This window comes from Dermacentor andersoni, chromosome 3, assembly GCF_023375885.2.
Source record: "Dermacentor andersoni chromosome 3, qqDerAnde1_hic_scaffold, whole genome shotgun sequence".
NCBI lineage: Eukaryota > Metazoa > Arthropoda > Arachnida > Ixodida > Ixodidae > Dermacentor > Dermacentor andersoni.
In genome coordinates, this window is record NC_092816.1 from 47,322,734 (window position 1) to 47,345,550 (window position 22,817).

General features: G+C 50.2%; 1 protein-coding gene across 1 annotated transcript; it reads left to right on the top strand.

Annotated features, from left to right (window-relative positions):
- The first annotated feature begins 1,366 nt into the window (after positions 1-1,366).
- LOC126548644 (uncharacterized) lies at positions 1,367-22,598 on the top strand. The gene is made up of 4 exons (XM_050196888.3): positions 1,367-2,602; positions 15,362-15,457; positions 17,008-17,095; positions 18,359-22,598. The coding sequence occupies exons 1-4, from the start codon at positions 2,387-2,389 to the stop codon at positions 19,255-19,257; spliced, it is 1,299 nt and encodes a 432-aa protein (XP_050052845.1). The 5' UTR covers positions 1,367-2,386; the 3' UTR covers positions 19,258-22,598.
- The last annotated feature ends 219 nt before the right edge of the window (positions 22,599-22,817 follow it).

Below are 22,817 nucleotides of genomic sequence, written 5' to 3' on the forward strand. Positions count from 1 at the left end.
ATCCTTATCTCGCATACCCAGATAGGCCTGGTATAGTCTAAATATTCTCATGGTCTTATCTTTGGCATTGAGACCGGGCAGCCTGCAGCTTCGTTGAGGCCACGTTTTCATTTTGGTGCACCAGTCAAAGCAACACTGAATCAGGCAGCATGGATTCAAGTGCTCAAATGGTGACGTGAGTTCATTACGTAGAAACAACACGAACTAGTTTCACACGAAAGACCAACTCCCAGATCCAACACACCGACGGAATTCATCAACAAGGAAGACTGCTCCGAACTGTGTCACGCTCTGTTAATTTGCTTATCTCTGGAGATATGTAACCCCGCCTGATGTAGAGTGCACGGGATGCAGAAGATGTGGGCGGAACACTACTATCATGGCCAACATAGCGCAGCGCTTGCGTTGCCTTGACAAGGTTAGACCGTATTTTGTATCAGGCATTTGGAACCGCAACCGCCGCAGCCGTCCACACGGGCACAAATACGCCGCAGATGGGCTCTTGGCACCAGCAGCACCTTGGCTAGGTCCGCTGCTCCCATGAGTCACCGTGCGCGCAAGGAGAGCAGCTACTCTTTTATCTTCCCCTTCCATTTACCGTTGCTCCCGGCAGCTGGCGGTCAATACAAGAAAGCGTGTGCCTATCGCTTTCCAATAGCACCCTTGCACCGAATGAGATGCCCCGATGGTGATGGCTGAGGGGGGGGGGGGGGGGGGGGCGGTTAAGAAACCAAGTGCGTAAAACGAAAGCACCAAATGATCCGAGCACGCCTTCTGTTTCCTCCGCTCCCTCTCCTTCGCGATCGGAGAAGGAAACATACACGCGCATATACGGTCGCGTACAAACACGCGCAGAAAAGAAAGCAAAGAAACAAGAGCGACCGGCGAAGAAAGTGATTGGGGCAAAGGCTGCTTCCCCCTCAGCGCCACACGTCACGAGAGCGCGGCACATAAAGAACGAAAGAACGCCAAAGCATCGAGACATGACGAAGGAGGAGGCAGCGATGGAGCAGAGGGAGGGGGGGGGAGGCCAGTCTAGCAGCGGCACGCGCGCGCGCATAGCAGCAGACGAGGCTCGGCTGGCTGCACCGCGGTGAGAGTGAGAGGTGGTTAGAATGTGCCGAAACCTTGCGCGGCTGGCAGCCGCAGCGGCGGCAGCGGCAGCAGCAGCAATAACCCTCGCAGCAGCAAACATCAGAAGCAGCAGCAATAAGCAATGCCAGCGGCGGCGGCCGCCGCCTGCCACGGTGTTCTCTATCGTTCTTTCTTCGGAGCAGCGCGCTCCTTGCCTCCTCCTCCTCTTCCTCCTCAGCAGGCGCGCGCGCGCGCGCGCTCGCGCCAGGAGAAACGCCTGAGTGTGGGAACGCAGCGTCTAGCCGATTCTCACACGGCGGCGGCGGCCGCCGGGGTCCCCTCAAGGGCGAGGAGGAGGCAGCCTAGCAGCGAGCGACGCCGCCGGTGCACGCATCGTTGACCTCAAGTATAAATGCGTAGTGCGGTGGAATGGAAATCGGCTCTGGCCTCCCTTCTTGCTCCCCCCCCCCCCCCTCTTTTTCTGGAGACTCAGAAGCAAAAAGAACAAGAAGCGCTGCAAAGAGGCTTCGGAGGGCCGAAGGCAGCGACGGGGGTGATATCTGGAGGAAGAAGAAGTGAACCGGGCAGCGCAGGCGAGGAGGGGTGTGCGCGTCGGCGCGCGTTGTGCGCGCGCCAGCTCACGTCGCGCTCTTCTTTTTCGGCGGCGCCCCTTCTCCGGCTCCTCCTCGGCTCCGAAAGGCGGAACTCCTGGCAGCCAGCGCTGCCGAGCGTGGCGGCTCGCGGCTGTGTCGGGTCGCGCCGGGCCGGCCTGCGTGCGTGCGTGGCCGGCTGGCGCGACGCGCGCGAGACTCCGTTCCCACGCTCGATGCCAGGCCGCCGCTGCCTAGTCACCCCCCCCCTCTCCCTCCTCCCTTCAATCCCCCCCCGTGCCTCCTCCTCGTCGTCGGCGGCGGCCGCTGCCTGAACGCTGTTGCTGAGAAAAGGGGGTACGAGTAATCGGAGTTGGGTCCTCCGGGAGGGACAGGACACACGGCACGCTCTCTTCTCCGAGTTCCGCGGCGGCAGTGGAGAGAGGACCGCCTACCTGCCAGCCTGCGAGCCGCGACATCGCGCGCGGTGCATTCCGTTACCGTCGCCGCTGGCTCGGTGCTCGCGGCTTGCGCCCCCTCCACACACACCCCCTGCCACCCCTCCTGCTGCGCAGCAATAACACTCTCGCCGCCACCGGTGCAGCAGCGGCCGCCGCCGCTGCTGGAGTGAGTTTGTCGTCGCCGCCGTCCGCTGCTGCTCGGTCGCGCAGCAGTGTTGTGGTGCGCTCGCTCCCGAGCTGGATCTGACGAGCGGTGTCAGAATGGTGGCTTCGCCGCCGCCCCTACTGCCGGCTGTGTCGCAGCAGCAGCAGCAGCAGCAGCAATCGCCGCAGCAGCGGTACGGACTCTCGCCAGCACCGCCGTCGCCCCTGCTTCCGCCGCCACCTCCGGTGTCGAGCATGGCCAACGCCAGCGTCGCCAACGGGCCGTCGTCGACCGAGCGTCCCACACCGTCCAGGGCCAGCGAGATACGGCGGGTGAGTAGCGGAGCCCCCCACCCCCGCGGCCACTTGCGCGTGTTCGTTTCCTTTCGGCGCCGGTGATGATCTCGCTCGGGCGCGTGGCGAGAAGCGCGTGCTCGCGGCGGCGCCGCCCCGCCCCCTCAGCGGTCAGCTGATGATGGACACCGATCGATCGACGTCCGCCGTTCAGCTGGCCATCATCTCTCGCTCTCGCGTTTTCGCTGGCCGTTTGCTCCGTTTTCGGTTTCAATCTGGGCTTCCCTCGCAGACCGCGTTCGCGTGTAGGTCACGCTGCTAATATATAGTGCGCGCGCCGAGTTTGAAGAAGGCGCGTGTTATTTGCGCTATCGCTGCGTGACAGCGTAGGACCCGTCACAGCGGCTCTGCTGGTGTTCGACCGGTGTTCGTACTTCTCCCGAGATGTGCTTTCCTTTTCGATGTCCCTCTGTTTTCGCTTTTTCTTGGCCTCGTCGCACCGCTTAGTTATTGGAGATTGTGGGATACTTGACGCCACTGACTACGATTTGCGTTGCAAGGTCTCCCGCTTCGCCAACTTGTCTGAACCGCGAACTCGATGTGTCCGTTGTCGTGGTCATCGTACCGTCTTTTCGACTACATTTGACTTTCGGTATCGAAATAATATTGCAATTCTTTTGGCGTGGTATGAAATGTCTCCGGCCAGAAGTTATGGTTTGTCAGAAGCACGCTTTAAACGTCTTGCTGGAAAAAAAAAAAAAAAAACAAAGACTGCTAGAATCAATGTGCCACATGATAGGACCGCGTACACAGATCACCTTAACGAAATATAAACTCGGTATGTATGGCTTTCGCCTGCACTTCTGATCGTACATACCGTGAACTGCATTTCTTTTTTTTTTTCTCAGCAATAATAGTACGATTGGGAATGATGTCTTCTGACAGACCCCTCGTAAACCGGACGTAAATCTCTTATGTACCTTAACCTAAAACATTCCGGTTTGTTAAATTGCTACTTCGGGGGCTTGTTCATTCATTGAGCATTATCGCTCGTCGCCGCCTGCAGCTGTCATAAACGACGCGATCAGCCGAACGACGTTTTGCGCCATCTACCGCGCGCTGCAGAAACACGCGCTTTGTAGCGGGAAGTTTGAAACTTGCAAGCTCGAACTTGCAAGCGTATTTCGTAGCGATCCATTTCTTCTCGCATTTTTCTCGCCCTTGCTAGTTGGCTCGGACGTCACCGACTCATCGTCAATTGGCAGATCGGAAATCGAGCAAACCTGATGATAAGAAAATGAGTGGGAAATGAGCCGTATCGTTACAATATGCGGCTCTTGCTCTTTATCGGCGCGCCTGCGACGCGTAACCCTTTTCTATTATTTGGCAACGCTTTCCATATCTCGGAGTCTCGAACATTTCTTGTGACTCGAAAGGCATACGGAGGCGTTCTGCTGAAGGATCATGTGAAAGTAGGTCGCTTTATGGCATAATTGCCATAAATCCTAGACGCCTTCATTCATCTCCCTGCTTGCGGAGCTTCGTCTGCTTACAAATCTCCTCCAATTAAAAGACGTCGATAACGGTAGGCAGCAGTATAGCCGGCGCTGCTATCGTCATCACGACTGACAGAGCGCTGTCTCTGTTGCGCTGTTCGATCCTCAACATGCACCAACTATAGCCCTTCAGCATACTTCTTCGTTATAATATTTCTTTCTTTACATTTTTTGTTGTTGTTTCTTTTTTACCTTTTTGCCTGCACGGAATGTGGCAGCAGAGAGACTGCATCTTCGTGATGTCACGCTCTGCAGCTTGTGTGTAACATCTCAATCCAGTTGAAACCAGTTTACGGATTGAAAAAGAAGAAGAAATCAAGAAGAAAAAAAAGACAGCCAGAGCATGTAGTTTCCCCGCGCTTGACAAAGAGTCCTCGCGACCTTCGCGAGAAGGCGTAATATAATAGGCTTCGTTTTGACGAAGAGCCGTGTGCATCGCTACGCAGAATGAACATGTGGCGCTCACGTGACTGGGCCATGACGCTACCTACCAGCGCAGCGCGACGAACATCAGCTGCGTCTGCGGGTCTGCCACGCAGCCAGCAGGTCTCGCAATGCGCAGCCCTAAAGAACGGACGGCGCACGACGGCAGGCTCGTGCATCAATTCGCGCTGCGGCGACTGCGTCTGCATTCGATGAGTAAAATAAAAATAAAACAACGCCCACGCTTTACGGCACTGTCGGCCGTAAAAGTACAAAAGACCGTCATAAAGAATATGTCATGATATGTACCTCTTGTCATAGGGGGAGGCGTTCGCGGGATAGCTATGCAAGGCGCTTAAGGAAATGCTTTACAGGGGACACTTAAGGAGGTCGAATATTAGGCTGAGCTGTATTTGGTAAATTACGCTTCCGAAGTGTCGTAGCGGCCAGGGGTGTTTGTGGAGCCGAACAGGTGGAGACGTGGTATTCTGAAGATCCCGACTCCGTCATTTGTGACGCTCACGTTCATCTATCTATTTAAAGTTTCCGCACCCACTCGCTGTGGCGTAATCGATTCTGACACGTATTCTGATCTTAGCTAGCGAGTTCGCAAGGCGCATCCAATTGGAACGAATCCTCAGGGCTGCACCTGTTCCAGGATATTATATTTCAAAAAAATGTCCGATGAAATGCGTTGGAGTTCCAGTTACTTTTGTGTTTCAATGCATAAATGCGCCCTTTCCTGAATAACGTAACCAAAATGTCAGTGCATTTCATCGGACACTTCAAAAACGAATAAACTGGTGCAGTCCTGAGTATTCGTTCCAAGTGAATATGCCTTGTGAACTCAGCGGCTATGATTCGTAGATTGAAATATGTGTCGTGCGCATACGAATGAATCTAGGATGAATGTTTCTTTGCATTAGTCATTAAATGCACGACGTGCAGCAGGTTTCGGAGGTTGGCGCTCTGTTCGAAGACCGTTCGTACGCATGTGCGTCGAAAGTTCCTTGTTCCGCTGATGTCGGCGTGTGGTTTGGTTTCAAGAGCAAGTTTCGTTTGCACAGCTATGTCCTGCATCAATGATGCCGGAGACATCTGCTCTATTGCCTGTAAGCTTTAGCTGTTTTGCTAAAATGAATCAATGCTGCGAGAGCTATAGAGACGAAATGCACTGTTGAACGAAACACATGGCGCGTCGCATCGGCGTCCAGCCAGCGTCGCATCGCTACCGCGCCACGTCATTCGGCATTGCTACATGTAGGCGCCGGTATCGTCTATACTAGCGAGATGGCAAGTAGGCGATGCTGTAAACCGGCACAGCGTGGTAGTAGTTTATTGAGTTTGGAGCTACGGTCGTTGTCTGCACTTGTGGATTCAATAGCAAGCCCGTTTTCGTAGCAGCTCTGCCTCCCCATTTTTAGACAGTTCTAGAATAGGGGCCCCAAAAGTTTGGTGCCCAAAAGAGCTTTGCGGATGTTAGCGTTGGGGCACGCAGGAGTGAAAATTTTTAGAATAGGGCTTTGCGTTTGCAGATAGGGTCTTGCGCTGACAGCGCCACTACGTCGTCAAATAAAAACGATTAAAACTACTTAAATATACCATTTTATGATAATAAGAGTAATTGTGACTTTCGTTTTTTCGCGTTTAATTACAATTTAGAGGCTATTCTCTTAGCAGCAAGCAATTAGTTGCGCTTAGTTTTGAGTAACCAACTTTACGTGCCTTCAGCAGCCAAGCTAAGCTGTGTTAGACCTACACGAGCCATGAAATCGACAACTGAATTCGTAATCAGCGGCGTCTAATGAATCAACCTTCATAACACGTGCTAGTTGAGAGAAAGCGATAACCGCAGTCACTTCTCCTAGCTTGCGAACTTCACGCGTCACCGCGAATCGAGCTCAGTTTGGCGCTATATGTCAGAACCGTCGCTTCGACGGGTGCCGCCATGCTTGTTGACGCAACTCTCTTGGGGCCCGCTTTTGGCGTTGCCCGCTAAGCCAGTGAAATAGCGTGCCCGACGCAAAACCCAAAATACAGTTTGAGTCTCGCGCATGCGCAGTGGCTTCGACGCTATTTCTTCAGGGCCCCAAAGTGTTCGGGGCCCCTAGCTGTTCTATAAAACTCTCCATTATGGTGTTACTCCGTGCTTGACGCGCGCACAGCTGCAGAACGCCTCGTAACCCGCACGGCGCCGAGCGCATTTTATAGTTAGTCGACGAACAGGGCCGCGCTTGGCAACCCACCGTCCCGGCGGCAATCGAAATCGGCGGAAGAAGTGGATCAACACTGTAGCTCCGTTCCGCTCCTTACGCGCAGCGCACGCATGTCCGTTAGCAACGTCATTGGAGTGCAGTGCGCGTGCGCGGATAACAGTGCCTTATGTATAGAGCAGTTTTGCATTAAGTAGTGCGTGCACTGTTCACGCGACTAATCGGCCGCTTATATATAAACAGATATATATATATATATATATATATATATATATATATATATATATATATATATATATATATATACACGCATGGCTGCGCTCTGTGTAATTCTGCGCAGTGGTTACGCTAGCTACGTCTTTTCCTTGGAAGTAATTAAGCGACCTCATTCTCGTTTCGGACCGTTTCCCGTGCAGTGATTATGACAACGCTTTTACAAAACAGCCCTCAAGGGATTGTTTGGCTTTATTTGTCCTTTTTTGTGTTGTTTATTAATACTCCAGCGAGGCCTGCTGGTCAGTTCACTTTCTTTTATTTTTCAAAAAAATGAAAGAAAAATGAAACAGAAGCAGCGTCGTCTGGTGCTAGATTTACAGAACTTCCGCATTCCCGGCCATAAAACACACGTGCGTTCGCCTGTTCGTTAGCGCGTGAGCAAGGCTAAACGAAGTTGTCCCTGTACTGAGAGTGTATATGTATATGCAAGCTGCACGTTCGTAAGCAAAAGTGGCGCTGTTATAGTGTAGATCGAGATCTAGTTGTCCTGCCTGAGGGCTGGGTTTTTTAAAGGTACCAAAGGAAAGGAGAATGAATATTCGGTGGAAACTGTGCTCCTTGACAACCTAAGAATTTAGCACAAGCTCTGAACACTAAACCGCGCTGTACCCCCCTCCCCCTCCCCCTTCCCCTTTTGCATCTTCACTCCAAAGCGCTCCAATAACAAGGCCCTAGAGGACGCAAAAAGACGAGTGAAATAATTCCCCCTGACCTATTATGTCATACAGTGACAGCGTCTGCCCGTCAATATACTTGGGTGTTTACGAATAAAAGATTCGCTTCACGAAGACTCCGCAACTTTCACACACTTCCTGAAGAAGACGGCCGAAAGAGCACAGCGAAGTCAAAGGCGTCGCTCTCGCATAACCGGCACCCCAGTTTGGCGCTAAATTCAGTGTGGGTAGCTTTGCCTTCTTTTTGTTGCTGCAACTATCGACAGTCTAGCGCCGAAGAAGACCAGCGACCGCGGTTGCTCAGCGGTCCTGGTACTGAGCCGAAGGTCGCGGCTTCGATTTCCGGCTGCACTTCAGAGGGCGTTTAGCTGCGTGTAATAAATAAATAAATAAATAAATAAATAAATAAATAAATACGCGGTAAAAACGTTTCCTTAGCCCTCTAGTGCGGCTCCTCTCAGAGCCCTAGTGTTTGTGAGACGTTAAACTTCTCGAATCAATCAATCAATCAATCAATCAATCGGTTAATCAATAACTGTACGACCTTATTTAGCCATCTATTACTCCGCCCGGCAAAGCGTGCGAAATTAAAATGCCGATAATAATAATAAAAATAATAATAATAATAATAATAATAATAATAATAATAATAATAATAATAAAACCTGAGAATTGTTTGTGCCATTGTGTTGATCCATCGTTCCGTTTCGGCATCCCTGCAGATCTGAGGAAAGCGTTTTTACACGTGACGTAGGAAGAGCAGCTGCTGCAGTACCTTTGTTCTATGACAAAAAGAGGTCCTGCGGAACAAAGCGCAGCTTCGATTACTTTGCGAAAGCGCCCGAGCATTCGGCACGAAAAAAAAAAAAGAAGAAGAAAAGAAAGATGGATTGTAACCTTCACACCGCGTTTAAGAAGGCATTCAGCGTGACGTCGTGTGGCATCTGAGCGTGACGTGTGGAGAAAAGCTGGGGGTGTGCACGTGGCTGTTTGGGCGCTTCAGTCTTTTTGTTGTGTTAGCATAACTCTCCACGTGAGCACGAAAGCGAACTCCGTGGCATTTCGATACCACGTGAAAGGACAAACAAGCCTTCTCGCTCGTCGCGTCGCGCGTTTGTATACGCGAAAGAAGAGACGTCACCACTGCGCATGCGTTCGAGGGGGGTTAAGAGGGGGGGGGGGGGGGGGGCGCAAAGAGGGTGTTCCATGCACGGTGACGACACGGCAGAGGACGCGGGCCGCGTAGCGTTGCGGCGCTCGGCGCCGTTTGTGTTTAACAACACGCGTGTGATTTTTCGTTTTTTCTTCTTGGATGCCGTAACGAGTCGGGTTGCCATAAGTCGCGCGTGACCTATGGGTACGTGTTGACGAATTGTCTCTCCGAGCAGCAATGTCGAGAAACACATTCGCCACGGCTGCGACCTCCAAACAAACAAGACAGACAGACAGACTGAGACAGACGGACGGACGGACGGACGGACAGACAGACGGAGAGAGAGAGAGAGAGAGAGAGAGAGAGAGAGAGAGAGAGAGAGAGAGAGAGCTTTATTGACACGGACCTGAGAGGCCCTACCCTAGGGCCTGTGACCTCCAAGTGAAAAAAAAAAAAAAAGAAGATAGCGTGAAAGGCATAATAAGCGCGAGGATAAACTCATCGGTTATAGGTTCTTAAAGGGACACTAAAGTGAAAAATGATTTCTTCTGCATCAGTAAATTACTGTTCTACAACACCAAAAACACCACTCTTACAACGATAAGACGTTTGGTAAGCCAGAAAAAGCGCAAGAATGCAATACGGGTGGCGACGCCTACTTAAGTTCCCGCACCTGGGGGCTGTGACGTCTTGGATTTTGATGGCATCTTCTAGGGCCTACTGATTATATACAGCGGTACATGTGGACTACATTGTGTTATAAAGGAACCAAATATTAAACATTGCAAATTTCGGGAACCTTTACTCAGCTAACGCGGCCCAAATGCGAAAACATACTTTGGAATCCCTGACGTCACGCTGACGTACCAGCGCTGGGGTTCCGGCGCGAAATTCAAATTCTGATACTTGGACCTTCATTTTCTCATCTAATAATCAAACTATTTTTTTAAATGACTGCCTGCAGGGTTCTCAAACAATGCTTCATTAGTCTAAACTGATTTATTGTTTCGCTTTAGTGTCCCTTTAAGTGTCATCATTACGAATGCATGAGTGATTGGTTTATAAGGCTTGTCATTCCGGAGTCACACTTGAGCTATGGAAAAGTGGGTTGTAGTACTATTCTCCTAATTAAGGTTGACCACCTGGGTGTTCTTTATCGTTAGCTTAAGTAACGAGCCTCTTTTGCGTACCGTGTCCTGCGAAACGTCACCTATAGGATGCGCAAGTCCTTCAAAGTTACGCAAGCAACGAATCAATAAAAGAAGAGAGCAAGAAAACAACATATAAATAAATAAATAAATAAATAAATAAATAAATAAATAAAAGCCCAATTAAACAGGCAAACACTTGATAGTTACTTATAAACAAATTTATACGGATCTGTCTAAGGAGGTGTTCGTGCATGTAGGTGGTTCCGGCTGATCCTCTCTTCAAATATGGTAATTGTGCTCGAAACAATGAAAGATGTTACAAGCAACGATTAGAATAAAAAAAAAATAGAGTAGGGAGTTTCTAAAAGTCTCCAGGGACTTCCCTTCTGAAGTACACTAACGAAACGAATGTTCCTTAGTAGGTGCAAATGGAGTCACTCATAAGTGCCTATTCCAAAGCACAACATACGGAGCTACTTGAGAGGGGGCGAAAAAAAAAAAAAAAGGTGTGCCTGATCCCAACATACATGTTTGCAATCAATGTGAAGCGAAGTTTTCGTGAGGCATTTAAATTCTATGCGACTAAACGCGATGCCTACAATTGCCTATTTTAATCCCGCGCAACATGTTACCTCCTATATAACATTTATGTTTATGCAGCACAAAGGGCACGAATTTAGTCTCCTTCCATTTTTACGTTAAAGCTGCACAGATCTGAAACTGGCCCGAAATGCAAATTGCAACATCAAATCGGGCGGATTCAAGGTGGCACGTCTGCGCGGCGCTGTCACGTGAAAGAAGGCAATGTTTCGTGCTTGTCGAAGGGTGCATGGTGACGACAGGTGTGTGTTACCGAGAAGGTACGACGCAGTAGACGGAAGTGCGACGCAGTGGATTTTGACAGCAGCATGTGCTCGGGGCTAGTCATGTTAACCGTTTATCGGTAAGGGTTTATCGCTATTAAACGCGCCAGAGCCTAACAATCTCCGAGAAGGTTTCCTATAATATATACGCCGAAACTGCCCAAATACGAGCAAAAATACTTTCAAATCGGTAACGTCGGTGTGACGCACCATCACCTGGGGTTTCCGCGCAAAACCTAAAAAAAAAAAAAAAAAGATTACAAGTTAGACTTTCATTTTCTCCCCTATTGACCAACCTCTTTCCACCCGAACTAACGAAGCTCTTTCCACCCGAACTAACGAAATTGCATTTTTTTAAGAACAATTTGGTGTTTTTAACGGGCTTACCTCCGTATTCAGAAATGCAACTTAACTTGAAGCTCATGCTTGACTTGATATAAATGACGCCTGGTGCAAACGCGCTTAAGACACTCATTGCGTTTCTTTCGTGGGTTGACGACAGGCGTCGTTTAAATCAAGTCAAGCATAGGCTTCAAATTAAGATGCATTTCTGAATACGGGGGTTAGTGTTTATCGTCAGTGCCCCTTAAGAAAGTTGTGCAGCGAACGCTGACCATGTCGTCCAGGACTGGCAGTCCACTAGGTGGACTGTTACAGAATACACCCCCCCCCCCCCCCCCCCCCCCCCCCCGCACGCTGGTCGCGCGCGCGGCTCGTTGACCCGGCGGCGATGGACGCGAGCTGGATCGTGGGAACGCAGGGAGCGGTGATCGGGCAGCAAGCGGCGGTATCGTTTCAATCTCGCATCGCGCGCATATTAACGAACTCGTGGCCCATCGAAGGGGTGATCGCGGCGAGGCGCCGCGGTGTCGGCGCCGTTATTTGTAAATGTCTGCTCCGTGAGGGAGGAGAGTGAGTCGGTGGAGGAGGGGGCGGTGAACCTAACTGCAAGAGTGCGCGGCGCCGGTACAACCGCTCGCGGAGGACTACAGAACAACCAAGCTGAGAGCTTGTTGGCATGGTTTCGCGGTTAAAAGAGAAAGCGTGCAAAACACGGACGAAAGGTACCCAAAGAGACGCTAGTTCATAGGAAGATGGAGGCTTGAAGTGCGACGGGTCGACAGCGGGTCGAACAAGGAATTTCGCTGAAGCCAACTTTTCGGCAAAAGGATTCCTCCTTCGTTAGGACAGCAACTGCTTCGTAAAAAACCTCGTGTGCGGCTACGAAACTTGGAAAGCGGGGTTGCCAGTTCATTACGTCTGGTACTCATAAGCTGCAAGAATATTGGTCCCTCTAAAGCTGGGCTAATTTTTGGCTACTTCTGCAGGTGTCAAAATCGAGTGCCATATAGTGTTGCCGATAACTGTGGGATCATATGGCTGCAGCCTAGCTACTTTCCTGGCTTCCTTGATCGCGTGAGTCGATAAGCCACGGTGGGAGAATTAGTGGAAGAGCACCAATTTCCACCACCCCCGAGACATGCTGACACTTCTGATACATGGCTTTGTCTTGGTCTATATTTTGGGCAGAAAATTCGAGCGTTGACTAAACTGAGCGCACGGTGTTTCCTGCCAATCTAACGTGGCTCTGTGGCGTTAAACAAAAGTATTCAGGGGCATTCCGACTTCCTCTGAAAGCCGTCGAATTTCTATTCCGAAACCTTGCTTTCTTTGTGTCAGAACTCCCAGCTTGAGAGCTGGAAATGTACACCATTTAACGAGCGGTCGAAATTAAAAGTTAATCGAACTTCCTTCGCCCTGTCCGACGTCCCTCAGGCTCCCTTCGTGGAACTTCCTTGGAACCTTGCACTCTTCTGGCACCGTGCCAGATGTCGGAAGCACATCGAAGGGAGATCTTATAACAAGTCGCGTTCCACATACGATTACGCGTTGCTTTCACTGTATACAGCCTCCGCCATACCTAACGTGAAAGCGCCATGTCGTTGCCTCTGCGGATGGTGCTTGAGATTTCTCGTTGGAGTGCCTTGAAAGCTTGGTAGCGTTGCAGTGCCTTGAAGTCCTTCGACGCTCGCGCCGCTTACAGCTTGCGTTAGTTAGAATTAAGCTGCTACATGTATGTGCGTATATATTGTTCGGGTTAAGTCTGACTGCGTCTGGTACAATGCGCGCATTCTCTAGATGGACCAGCGATTATTCGTGCCTTGGCGTCGCGCGTGAAAGGCCGAACACTGGTGCCCCATTAGAAGAGGGAAGTTGCACGCTCGGGTGGCTCGAACCGAACGCTAAGGGAAGAAGGACGGCGGCCATTTCGAGGCACTAGATCCTGACGATTATACCTTCGCCGCACGGAGCACTTCCACGCGCAGTCGCCAATCGGACACATGATCTCGTGTTGAGCTCTGTGCATCTCCGTTTTGTATTCACCCGCCGTTCCTCCGCGGTGAAACACGTCTGAAAGGCCTCGCGCTTGCGCTTCGCTTTCTTGTTTCACCTGTCTCTCTTTTTCCTCTTTTCCTAAACGGCAGTTTTCTCCGCTCTGTTGGCATCTGGCCCGGGAAGCTGTCCGCTACACTGCAGTGTGGCTTTGTATGCGTTTCGGCTGCCTTTCGGAGACCACGAACTGTCTTGGCTCTTCGGAGCTCCAGTTGCCCTCATCGACAATCGCCGAGCGGCGTGATTCGTTTCGTGCGCGCTTACGCACAGAGCGCGTGTGTGAGTTGGAAGGAATTGATGAACCTTGTAATAACGTGGCTGGCTGATTCACTGTGCACTGCTGAGGACCGATTTGTGATTGGTTACGCCGCCTGACGTAAATGTACTGCGACGGCAAGTATCGCGGCGTCGGTATTGACGGCGTCGCACTTTCGAGCGCGCCGCGTCTGGCGTTCTTCGAAGTCTTGCTGTGTCATCGAGGTAAAGCCTCGTTCAATAACGAACGCGCGCACTGTAAAAACCGGTGAACCGGATAAATTTATGTGGACGTTTTTGTCACAGCGCTAGCATATAGTAAGTAGATCAGGCATCGATTACTCCGAGTTCCGACGGTAAGCGTTTCATTTTTTTCGACGCGGTTGCAACCGCGCGTGCAATCGGGGAATCAGATCGAGTGTGCCCCCAAGTAGACTGCGGACAATACTGTGTACATATGTGTGCTTATATGTGTCCTTCATCAAGCTTTCGCTCTCTTTCGGTGCTCTTCACAATCACTGCATTTTTTTTCTTCTTGGTGACGTGTTGTTAATTGTGGACGTTGGAGCGATAGTGATCATTCAATAAGGCTGATTGGTGTAGTAAATTGGGATTCTTAACGCTTAAGGGTCTCCCTGCACTCATGAATAGGGGTGGCGGGGGGGGGGGGGGGGGGGGGGGTGGAGGGTAGGTGGGGCTCCCATTTGTCCTGGTAAATATATGTATGCGCGCATGTATATATTTGGGGAAAATGAATATCAAGTAAGCTACTTGGAAAATTTAGCGAATTCTCAGGTTAACTGTGCTGAACATCATTCCTCCAGAGCCCATCGTTACGGGGTGCGAGCCCCCTCGCAGCGTTTGTAGAGGGGGGGGGGGGATTCTCTTTAGAGAATCCGTGATTTAGAAGGCCGGGGGGGGGGGAGGGGTATTAGCTACAGGTTGATTAATTAAACCCGGTCAGTGCCGCTTGAAATCATCGTTCATAGTATTATAACACCTGAGTCCGTGCTGTAAACCAGTATTAAAAGGAAAATTGAGAGGAGGTACTCAGAACGAGATAGAGAGAGAAAGAGAGAGGAAATCAGGGAGTTCAACCAGGAGGGAGTCCAGTTCGCTACCCTACACTAGGGGTAAGAGAAAGGGGGAATAAAGAGAGGAAGAGAGTTAGCACTGAGTATGCACAGGGACACTATAAGCGGTCTCTCAAACCGGTGCACTTCAAATATTGTACTAGTGGGAAACCGGAGAAGCTTATAGGGATGATGCAACGAAGTGATGGAACAGAAAACGATAAGCGCAAGACAGGAAGGCAACAATGTGAATTCGAGATCGAGTGGTGCTGCTAATGCTTTAGTTGAGATTAAGAGCAAGAATTCAGCAGTGCCGAGTCAGAAAAGCAGATAAACGGAGGTGAATTATATTAACAAAATGGCGTCAAAAGAATGAAAATGCAGTCCACGCCGGCAGAATATTATTAGGTGGAGCGGTGAGATTGGGAAAAATTTTTTCTGCCATAATTATGGTCGTCACCTGACGCAGAACAGGGTAATAAGAGGAGGCTCGAGGAGGAGGGGAGGGTGCTCGTCCTGAATGTGCTTGACAAGCGAGTAACTTCCGTATCGACGTACATTATTTCTGAACTGAAGTGTAGTCTTATACGCTTTCTCCTGTACGTGATCGCACAAAAGAGGTCTTCGCACAAAAGAGGCACAAAAGAGGCCGAGAGAGAGAGAGAGACAGAGAGAGAGGGAGGGGGGGGGTCGTTTAAAGTGTGTAGTCGCTGATAACGAGCCCATGCATGGTGACGAACGATGTTCTCCTCCTATCCGTCTCGCAGGCCACCAAACCCATAATGGAAAAACGGCGGCGCGCCAGGATCAACCAGTGCCTCACCGAGCTCAAGGCGCTCATCCTGGACGCACTCAACAAGGATGTGAGTGTCGCACCTTTGTTCGAGCTGTGCAGTCTCTGACGCATGCGCGCGTGCATGCGGCGTATTTTGTTTGTTTGTGTGCACGTTCCTAAGGTGTATTTATTGTTGCGCTAGTTGGTGATATTAGACGCGGGGCGCAATTTGACACAGAGCAGGACGGGCGACCCGCAAGGACAGTTGATATAGAAGCGCTTGTCTTGTCTGTCCTTCTCTGTGTGTGTGTGTCAATTCCATGATCACGTTGCTTGGAGCACTGACAAAGGAAGTTTCAAAGAAGGGACACGAAAATGTAATTTTTTGCGAGTGCAAAATTGTATCACTGCAGTTACAAGATCATGTACAGAACTCAAACGCAGCGTAATCATGAACGTGTACCAACTAGCCCCTTTCATTGCTTTACTTAAAGGGAAGAATGAGAAAGAGAAAAATGATTTCTTCTGCATAAGTAAATTACTTTTATACGACGCTAAGAACACCATTCTCACCACCGTAAGACGCTTGGTAAGCCAGAAAAAGTGCAAGAACGAAAGACGGGTGGCGACGCCTCCCTGAACTTCCCGCACCTGGTCGCTGTGACGTCATGGATTTTGATGGCATTTTCAAGGGCCTACTTAATTATATAGCGGTACAGATTGACTAGATTGTGTTCTAAACGAACAAAATATTAAACATAGCAAGTTTCGGGGACCTTTACTAAGCCAACGCGGCCCAAATGCGAAAACATACTTTGGAGTCCCTGACGTCACACTGACGTACCGGCATCGGGGTTTCGGCGCGAAATTCAAATACTGATAATTCGACCTTCCTTTTCTCATCTCATAATCTTTTATTTTGAAATGACTGCCTGCAGGGTTATCAAACAATGCTTTATTAGTCTAAACTGATTTATTGTTTCGCTTGAGTGTCCCTTTAATGTGACAATTTGTGCCTCTCTTCTAATAGCTGTGTGCGTGCGTGCGTGTGAGAGAAAGAGAAAGAGGCAGCATAGTTCATTTTGCAAGATTCTGTTCTCTATTGAGGAGCAAGCGCAAATGAAAGTTGTAAAGTTAGGTATTCTGTGTCTCTACGAAACGGCTATAGGGAGTAGCGAGGAAATCGTAAATAATGAGCAGATGGAGCCGACAGAATTGCACCATTTCTAGAATGCTTCATGTGCGCGAATGAGACGTTGCGATGATAAAAAGAAATCTATCGAAGATATACGCTATCGCCCACACGCAAACAACACGAATGAATGAATGCTCTGGCGAACCAACAACCTTCGCACAAGCAGAGTCCTTGACACTCCTAACGACAGCTAAACATTTCATTCCATCTCATCCAGAGAGCTGCGAGCTCCACTGTGTGAAGGGAACTCGCATGCAGTACTGTCGGGTCCCGATTTCTGCGCTATATAAAACTCAACTATCCTCCCATACGCACTTACCGAAGACACTGCATACCACTGTCTCGCCTATGCGTAGCAATTATTTTCTAGTGATAAGTACCTAACGTAAGCGACATCGTATGGAATTCAACGAGGCCTCACTCTTCGTATTACCTTTGCGCAGCCGTCACGTCACTCGAAGCTGGAGAAAGCGGATATCCTGGAGATGACCGTGCGCCACTTGCAGAACGTCCAGCGTCACCAAGTTGCAGGTTGGTTGCCGTATTCTTTATAGTCAGGCACGATCGCTTAACCGGGCCTGCTGTTTGCCACTTCTTTAGTATTTGTCAGACTGATTTGCGTGGAATTTCAAGACTGGATTGCGTAATCTTAAGACTCGTTAACTATAACAGGTTAAATGAACACATAGAAGGAGCGAAATCTTTTGAAGGGCACACAGTAAATGACCTGAGAGCTCTCACCCTAACGGCTTAGGATCCTCTTCTCGACCAATTCGTCTTGTAACAAAAAAAAAAAAGGAAGTTCACCGACGATTACGATACGCGCTAATGTGAAATTCGAGTGCAGCTCTATGCCTCTTCTCGTTTCGCGATGCATTGGCTGGCGCGGACAATTTGTCTCATGCTGCACTTTCCAAACGGAGCGAAGTGTAGCACGACTGCCTCGCTAATCGGCTGATTGTGAGAGGCAGCGCGTGGCTGACGCTTGGGCGCGATTCACAGCAGCCGCCGCAGACAGACCTTCGCTCATGCACCGCTTTGGTGAACAGACGACGCGTAGAGTGCCTCGATGCGCCTGCCCCCGCGAACAGTGCGGAGGAGAGCGAGCCCATACGCTTCCTAACGACCCGCGCCAATCTGGCGCCATCTTGGAGTCATCGTCCCCATAGTCCGCCTTGCGCGGCACTACACTTCTCACGCTTTCGTTACATCTTCCTTCTCCGCTTTCCGCCTCATTATTCCGCTGAACCCTCCTCCTTCGCTTTCCTCCTCGTTCTCGCCGTCTTTCATCGCTCGCTGCGCTCCGCGTTCGCTCTCATCTTTCGCTGTGCTCGTTCGCTCGGTTACGAGGTACGACGTCGACGCAAGCCGCAGGAACGAGCGCCTAAGAGCTGCGCTCTAAAATGTAAAATAAATGTTTCTATTGCATTCTGGTCATTTCGCCGCCCTTAGATTGTTCCCGAGTATGGCCAGAAGCATACTTTAGGAATTGGTGAGTTACATTCTTCAGAGTGCAGAAAATTTGAGACCGCTGACGTGAGGAGGCGCACTTGTGTATTCAGTGTCTGCATGTTCTCACGTAGCCGGCCTCGTCTCTTCTCCATTCAGAAACGTTTATGTATGTCATCTTACCCAGCTAACTGCTCTATACACAACCGCAGCGTAGGTCGTTATCACCATACTGTAAATGGTACCTTGCAAGAGCAGTGACTGCGCGACCGGCAACAGATTCAGTCGACTGCTTCACAAAGCACTTTTTAACCGCAGATTGTTGCCTCTCGTTCTTCTCCGCAGCCGCCCTGTCCACGGACCCGGTGGTGATGGGCAAGTTCCGCGCTGGCTTCGCCGAGTGCGCCACCGAGGTCAGCCGCTACGTGTCGCGACTCGAAGGGGTCGAACCGTCCCTACGCCAGCGGCTGGTCGGCCACCTAACATCGTGCGTGAACGGCTTCAACGGCACCTCGGCGGGCGGACCCACGTCGCCCCTGGGAGGCGTCGCGCCGGGCCTGCTGATTTCGCCGCTCAGCGTCCAGATCCCCACCCTCGGTGACCTGCACGGCGTCGCGCACTCCGGGCCCCTCGGCGCGGCTGCGGTCGGAGGCGGCGGAGCTCCGGGACGCCTTCAGCTCGGAGGTCTTCCCCTCATCCCCAGCAGGCTGCCCAACGGTGACCTGGCGTTCGTTTTACCGACTGTCGCGGCGACAGCTTCCGGCGGAGGCGCCGCCGCATCGTCAAACAGCGCCGCCGTAGCCGCCGCCGCTGCTGCTGCTGCGGCGGCGGCTGCTGGGCCGCCATCGTCCTGGGGACCTCCGACGCCGACAAACACGTCGACGCCGACGTCGCCGCACCCTCCTCGGTCGCCGAGTCCTGCGAGCAGCTTCGGCGGCAGCCCCCTGTGCAGTCCCATGGGCAGCGACATGGGCAGCGAGGACGCATCGTCGTGCGACGCCCAATCGATGCTCCAGAGGTCGCCCTCCTGCTTCTCGCCGCCGCCTTCGGCGGCCCTCGACGACCTGGCCACGATGCATCGGCCACCCTTCTTCCGCGACGTCATCCTGCGCGGGCTCGAGGCCTCGGCTGCGGCGACGCAGTTCCGGGAAGAGATGCAGCAGCGGGAGCACTCTCAGAACGAGGATGACGAAGACGACGAACACGGCAGGGTCGGGGACGACAGCGTCTGGAGGCCCTGGTAGTCAGCTTTGTGAAGTGCCTTTTCTGTACAGAACTATACTGCTGTTTATGTTGGAGAAACTTGGCGTTCGTTGAAAAGTTTGTTGACTACGGAATCGACACCCTAGATGGGGGCGGGGAAGGAGGCGAGAATATGGGCAGCGGGAAGAGCAACGATTCTTGAAAGCAAGCAACAGAAGATGCTGTGCCACGGATCATGTTACACACGAGACTGATAAGCAAGGTGAAAGCGAGTGACTTGCGTTTTATGTGGCTACTGTAGTGCGCCTGGCAGTATACAGTCTTTGTCAAAAATTTCGAAACCGCTCTGTGAGTGATATTTGTCTCCGGACTTATCCGAAAGGTTCGTATGACAAGCCTATAGCTCTCCGAAACCGAAGAGAGTTAGGAACGATGCCCTTTTTGATCTATGGAGTCCTTGGAGCAACGAAACTTTTCAACCGCCCTAATATATGTTCGACGCGATGTCTGTTGATGCTCGGAGCGCTCCGAAACTTTAGGACAGCCTGTATGTATAGCGTTGATCATTTGCAGTCTTATGAAGTGCAGGAATAGTGCACCAAATGTCGAAGGCTTGAAGTGAAGCTCGTTCACTAGTCCCAGGCTGGTCGTCGTTGTTTGCAACGCTTATACGTTTGTTCTACCCTTTTACTGGGTTGTGTGGCGTGAATCTGAGGATGTAGAGTGACAGAACAACGTTGAAGGCGAAGCGTTTCTTCTTAGCAAACTTTGACACTCTTGATAACGCTTACGTACGCTTCTAAACGGCAGCACGTTTCGAGATTAGCTGGAACTTGAAGGACATCTTGCCATCGTTTTATCAGGTCTCTGTAGGACTGCTTTATAGGGAAGATGTGCCTTCGTGGAACCTCACGGCGACAGTACCTACGAATTGTCACGCGCAACCGACGTGTATAATGACCATCGCTTTAGGGGTATTTTACCTACGAGAACAAATTCGTGTAGAATGGAACTTGATGCCTGCCATAAGAACCCCAAGCAAGAAATACCATATTTAAATCAAAACGTCTAGTGAGCCTAAACAATGCAACACATAGGGTCAAGTGCGTGGCTAAATTAAGTGAACTGGCATGGTAGAAAAGGTTTAGCGTTAACAACGTGGACACCGCTTGGTTGCCTTACGAAGGATGTTTGGTTACTGTGATGGTGCTCGTATTGCTCATCGCATCGATTCGCTTCTAACGCGCCGTTTATATCGTATATATTTATTGACCGGATGCAAAATGATTGTTGCAGAAAATAAATATTTCTGAGGAGCAAGACTGAATCTGAAAGCTGGGCGGAAGCATTTTGTATAATGTGTGGTATACCTCGCTCGCTTCACCTTATTAATTGGCCTTGCGGTTTCCTTGTCATGACTGTGGCCTTTTGTTGTTGCTCTCCAGCTACACGTGTTGTAAAGCACTTCTTGTTTCTTGTTGCACGACTCGGATCTCACCACATCGACTTTACACCATACACGACGCTATTTTCGTACGAAGCTATGTTATAGGAGAGTGTGATACATGTTTCTGTTTGTACATAGATGCTGCGGCAACCACCACAGTGTGCCTTACTGCTGTACATACGTCCATTTAATTACGCGAGCTACATTCCTCGCATCTTTTTGTCTGTGTTTGTATATTTTTTTTCATCGAATCTAATTGCATGGCTTTGTTGACGTCATGTCTTCCGGTGTTACAAGGGACATGCATTTCGAACAAACGTTGCCTTTTATGCTGTGCGAGATATCCCGGTTTCGCCAGCTGTTACGTTAAACGGACGAAGAATCTTGACGTACAGTCCTTTTCAGAAGTTCCTGGGCCATTGCAGGCGTTTCCAGAGCACCTGCCTGAAAGTTTGTCGGCGTACACTCCTCACAGCCTTTAGCTAAGGAGGAAGCACAAAATTCTCAAACCATGGCCTCCGAAATCGGTCGGCGTGCGGCCGATATCGGAGGCCGTGCTTATTCCACTAACGCTTAGCAGTATCAAGATAATCAGGTTTGGCGGTTCTTGCGAACCAAGTGGCCTTCTTTATGCCAACAAATCTTACGGCCACTTTGGAGCTTGTGCTTGGCACTCTGGCTTTAGAGAGCTGATGACGTAATTATGTTTTCGAGCGACAATGTACCGCCTTGTGCGAGCCCTGGTCTTGCACCCAGTGATCCGAGAACTATCGAAAACGCCGGTACGCGCACGATTGCTTCTTGTCCGAGAATACGCTGAGCAGTTCTCTCCATGCAGCGAAACGCAGCGTTTGAGTTTTTTGTATGACTCATATAAGGGGGCGTGTACATTGTGGCCCCCTGGTGTGCATACGATGTAACTAATTACGTTGTCTATTTGTATCTTCATTGATCTTTTTTGACTTTGACCGACGGAATGTAAAGGGACCCTAGGGAGGAAACTTTAGTTGCATTCGTAAATTGCATTTCCAGAATGACCAATACACTCATTCTTGTGCCGTGCGCGGAGGGATCGCTAAGCCAGAAAATACGGGAGTATGAAACAAAGTGGCGACGCCTTATTGAAGTTCCTCCGCCAGTTTCCTGTGACATGTATTTTGACCTCGTCTCCGTCGTCCTGGTTAATTGTCTATCGATAAAAATACTGCATTGAATTTTAAATGAACCGAGGATTCAAGCTAAAAAGCTTGTACAACTTCCTGTCTGGGCCAAAACGGCCCAAATACAAGAAGATATTTGGAAAACAGTGATGTCACACGAACATATTGGCGCTGCAGCGTGGGCGCTTCATTCAAGAAAGGGAAGGTTTGCCTCTATTGTGTCGTATAATCAAAATCTTTGCGCCGAAGAAATTAAAATACAGTTTCGAAACAGTACAAACTGAACTAGCTTAGTGGCTCTCTCTACTGTCCCGTTGGCAGCTGCAGTTCAAAACAAGATCCACCGTAACTAAATTACGATTGTGGCCTCGCTTCAATGTGACCTGATGTGAGGCATAACGTACGGGGGCGAACCGCAACAGCATGAAATGGCTTTTGTAGAACTCTAAATTGTGTTTGTAGCGCCGGTCCATTATTGTTTACGAATGCGATGGACATTGCACAAGTACTCTTCCCTCTACGCATGTTAAACATGCGAACTGTACATACAATTACCTCACTTTCGAATCTGCTGGACCAAGTTCGGTAGCTTGTTACATATACTGCATACAACATATGCTGTCTTCCACTGTGCCAGTTCGTTTTTTCTCGATTGTTCTGTACAAAACACGTGCCTTCTTCTCGATGCCTTGATCTCGAAAACGTGTGTTGTTGGGAAAGAGACCTACTGCCTTTTTTGCTCAAGTGCCAATAAAAAGAAGTATTCTTTTTCTTATTGATTTGGTTCTGACTCACCACTGTTGCATCTGGACGCCAGACAAAGGTTTACACGACACATTATTTTATCGTGGCTCGCGGAAGTTCAGATCAACAACTACGGCGTAGTACTCTCTGCTAGAAGTTATAAGCGAATAATGTGCCGGCGCATGCTCGGTGAATAGGAGACATCGGAGACATAGGGATGATGTATTACGTCTTATCGCATGCTAGATGA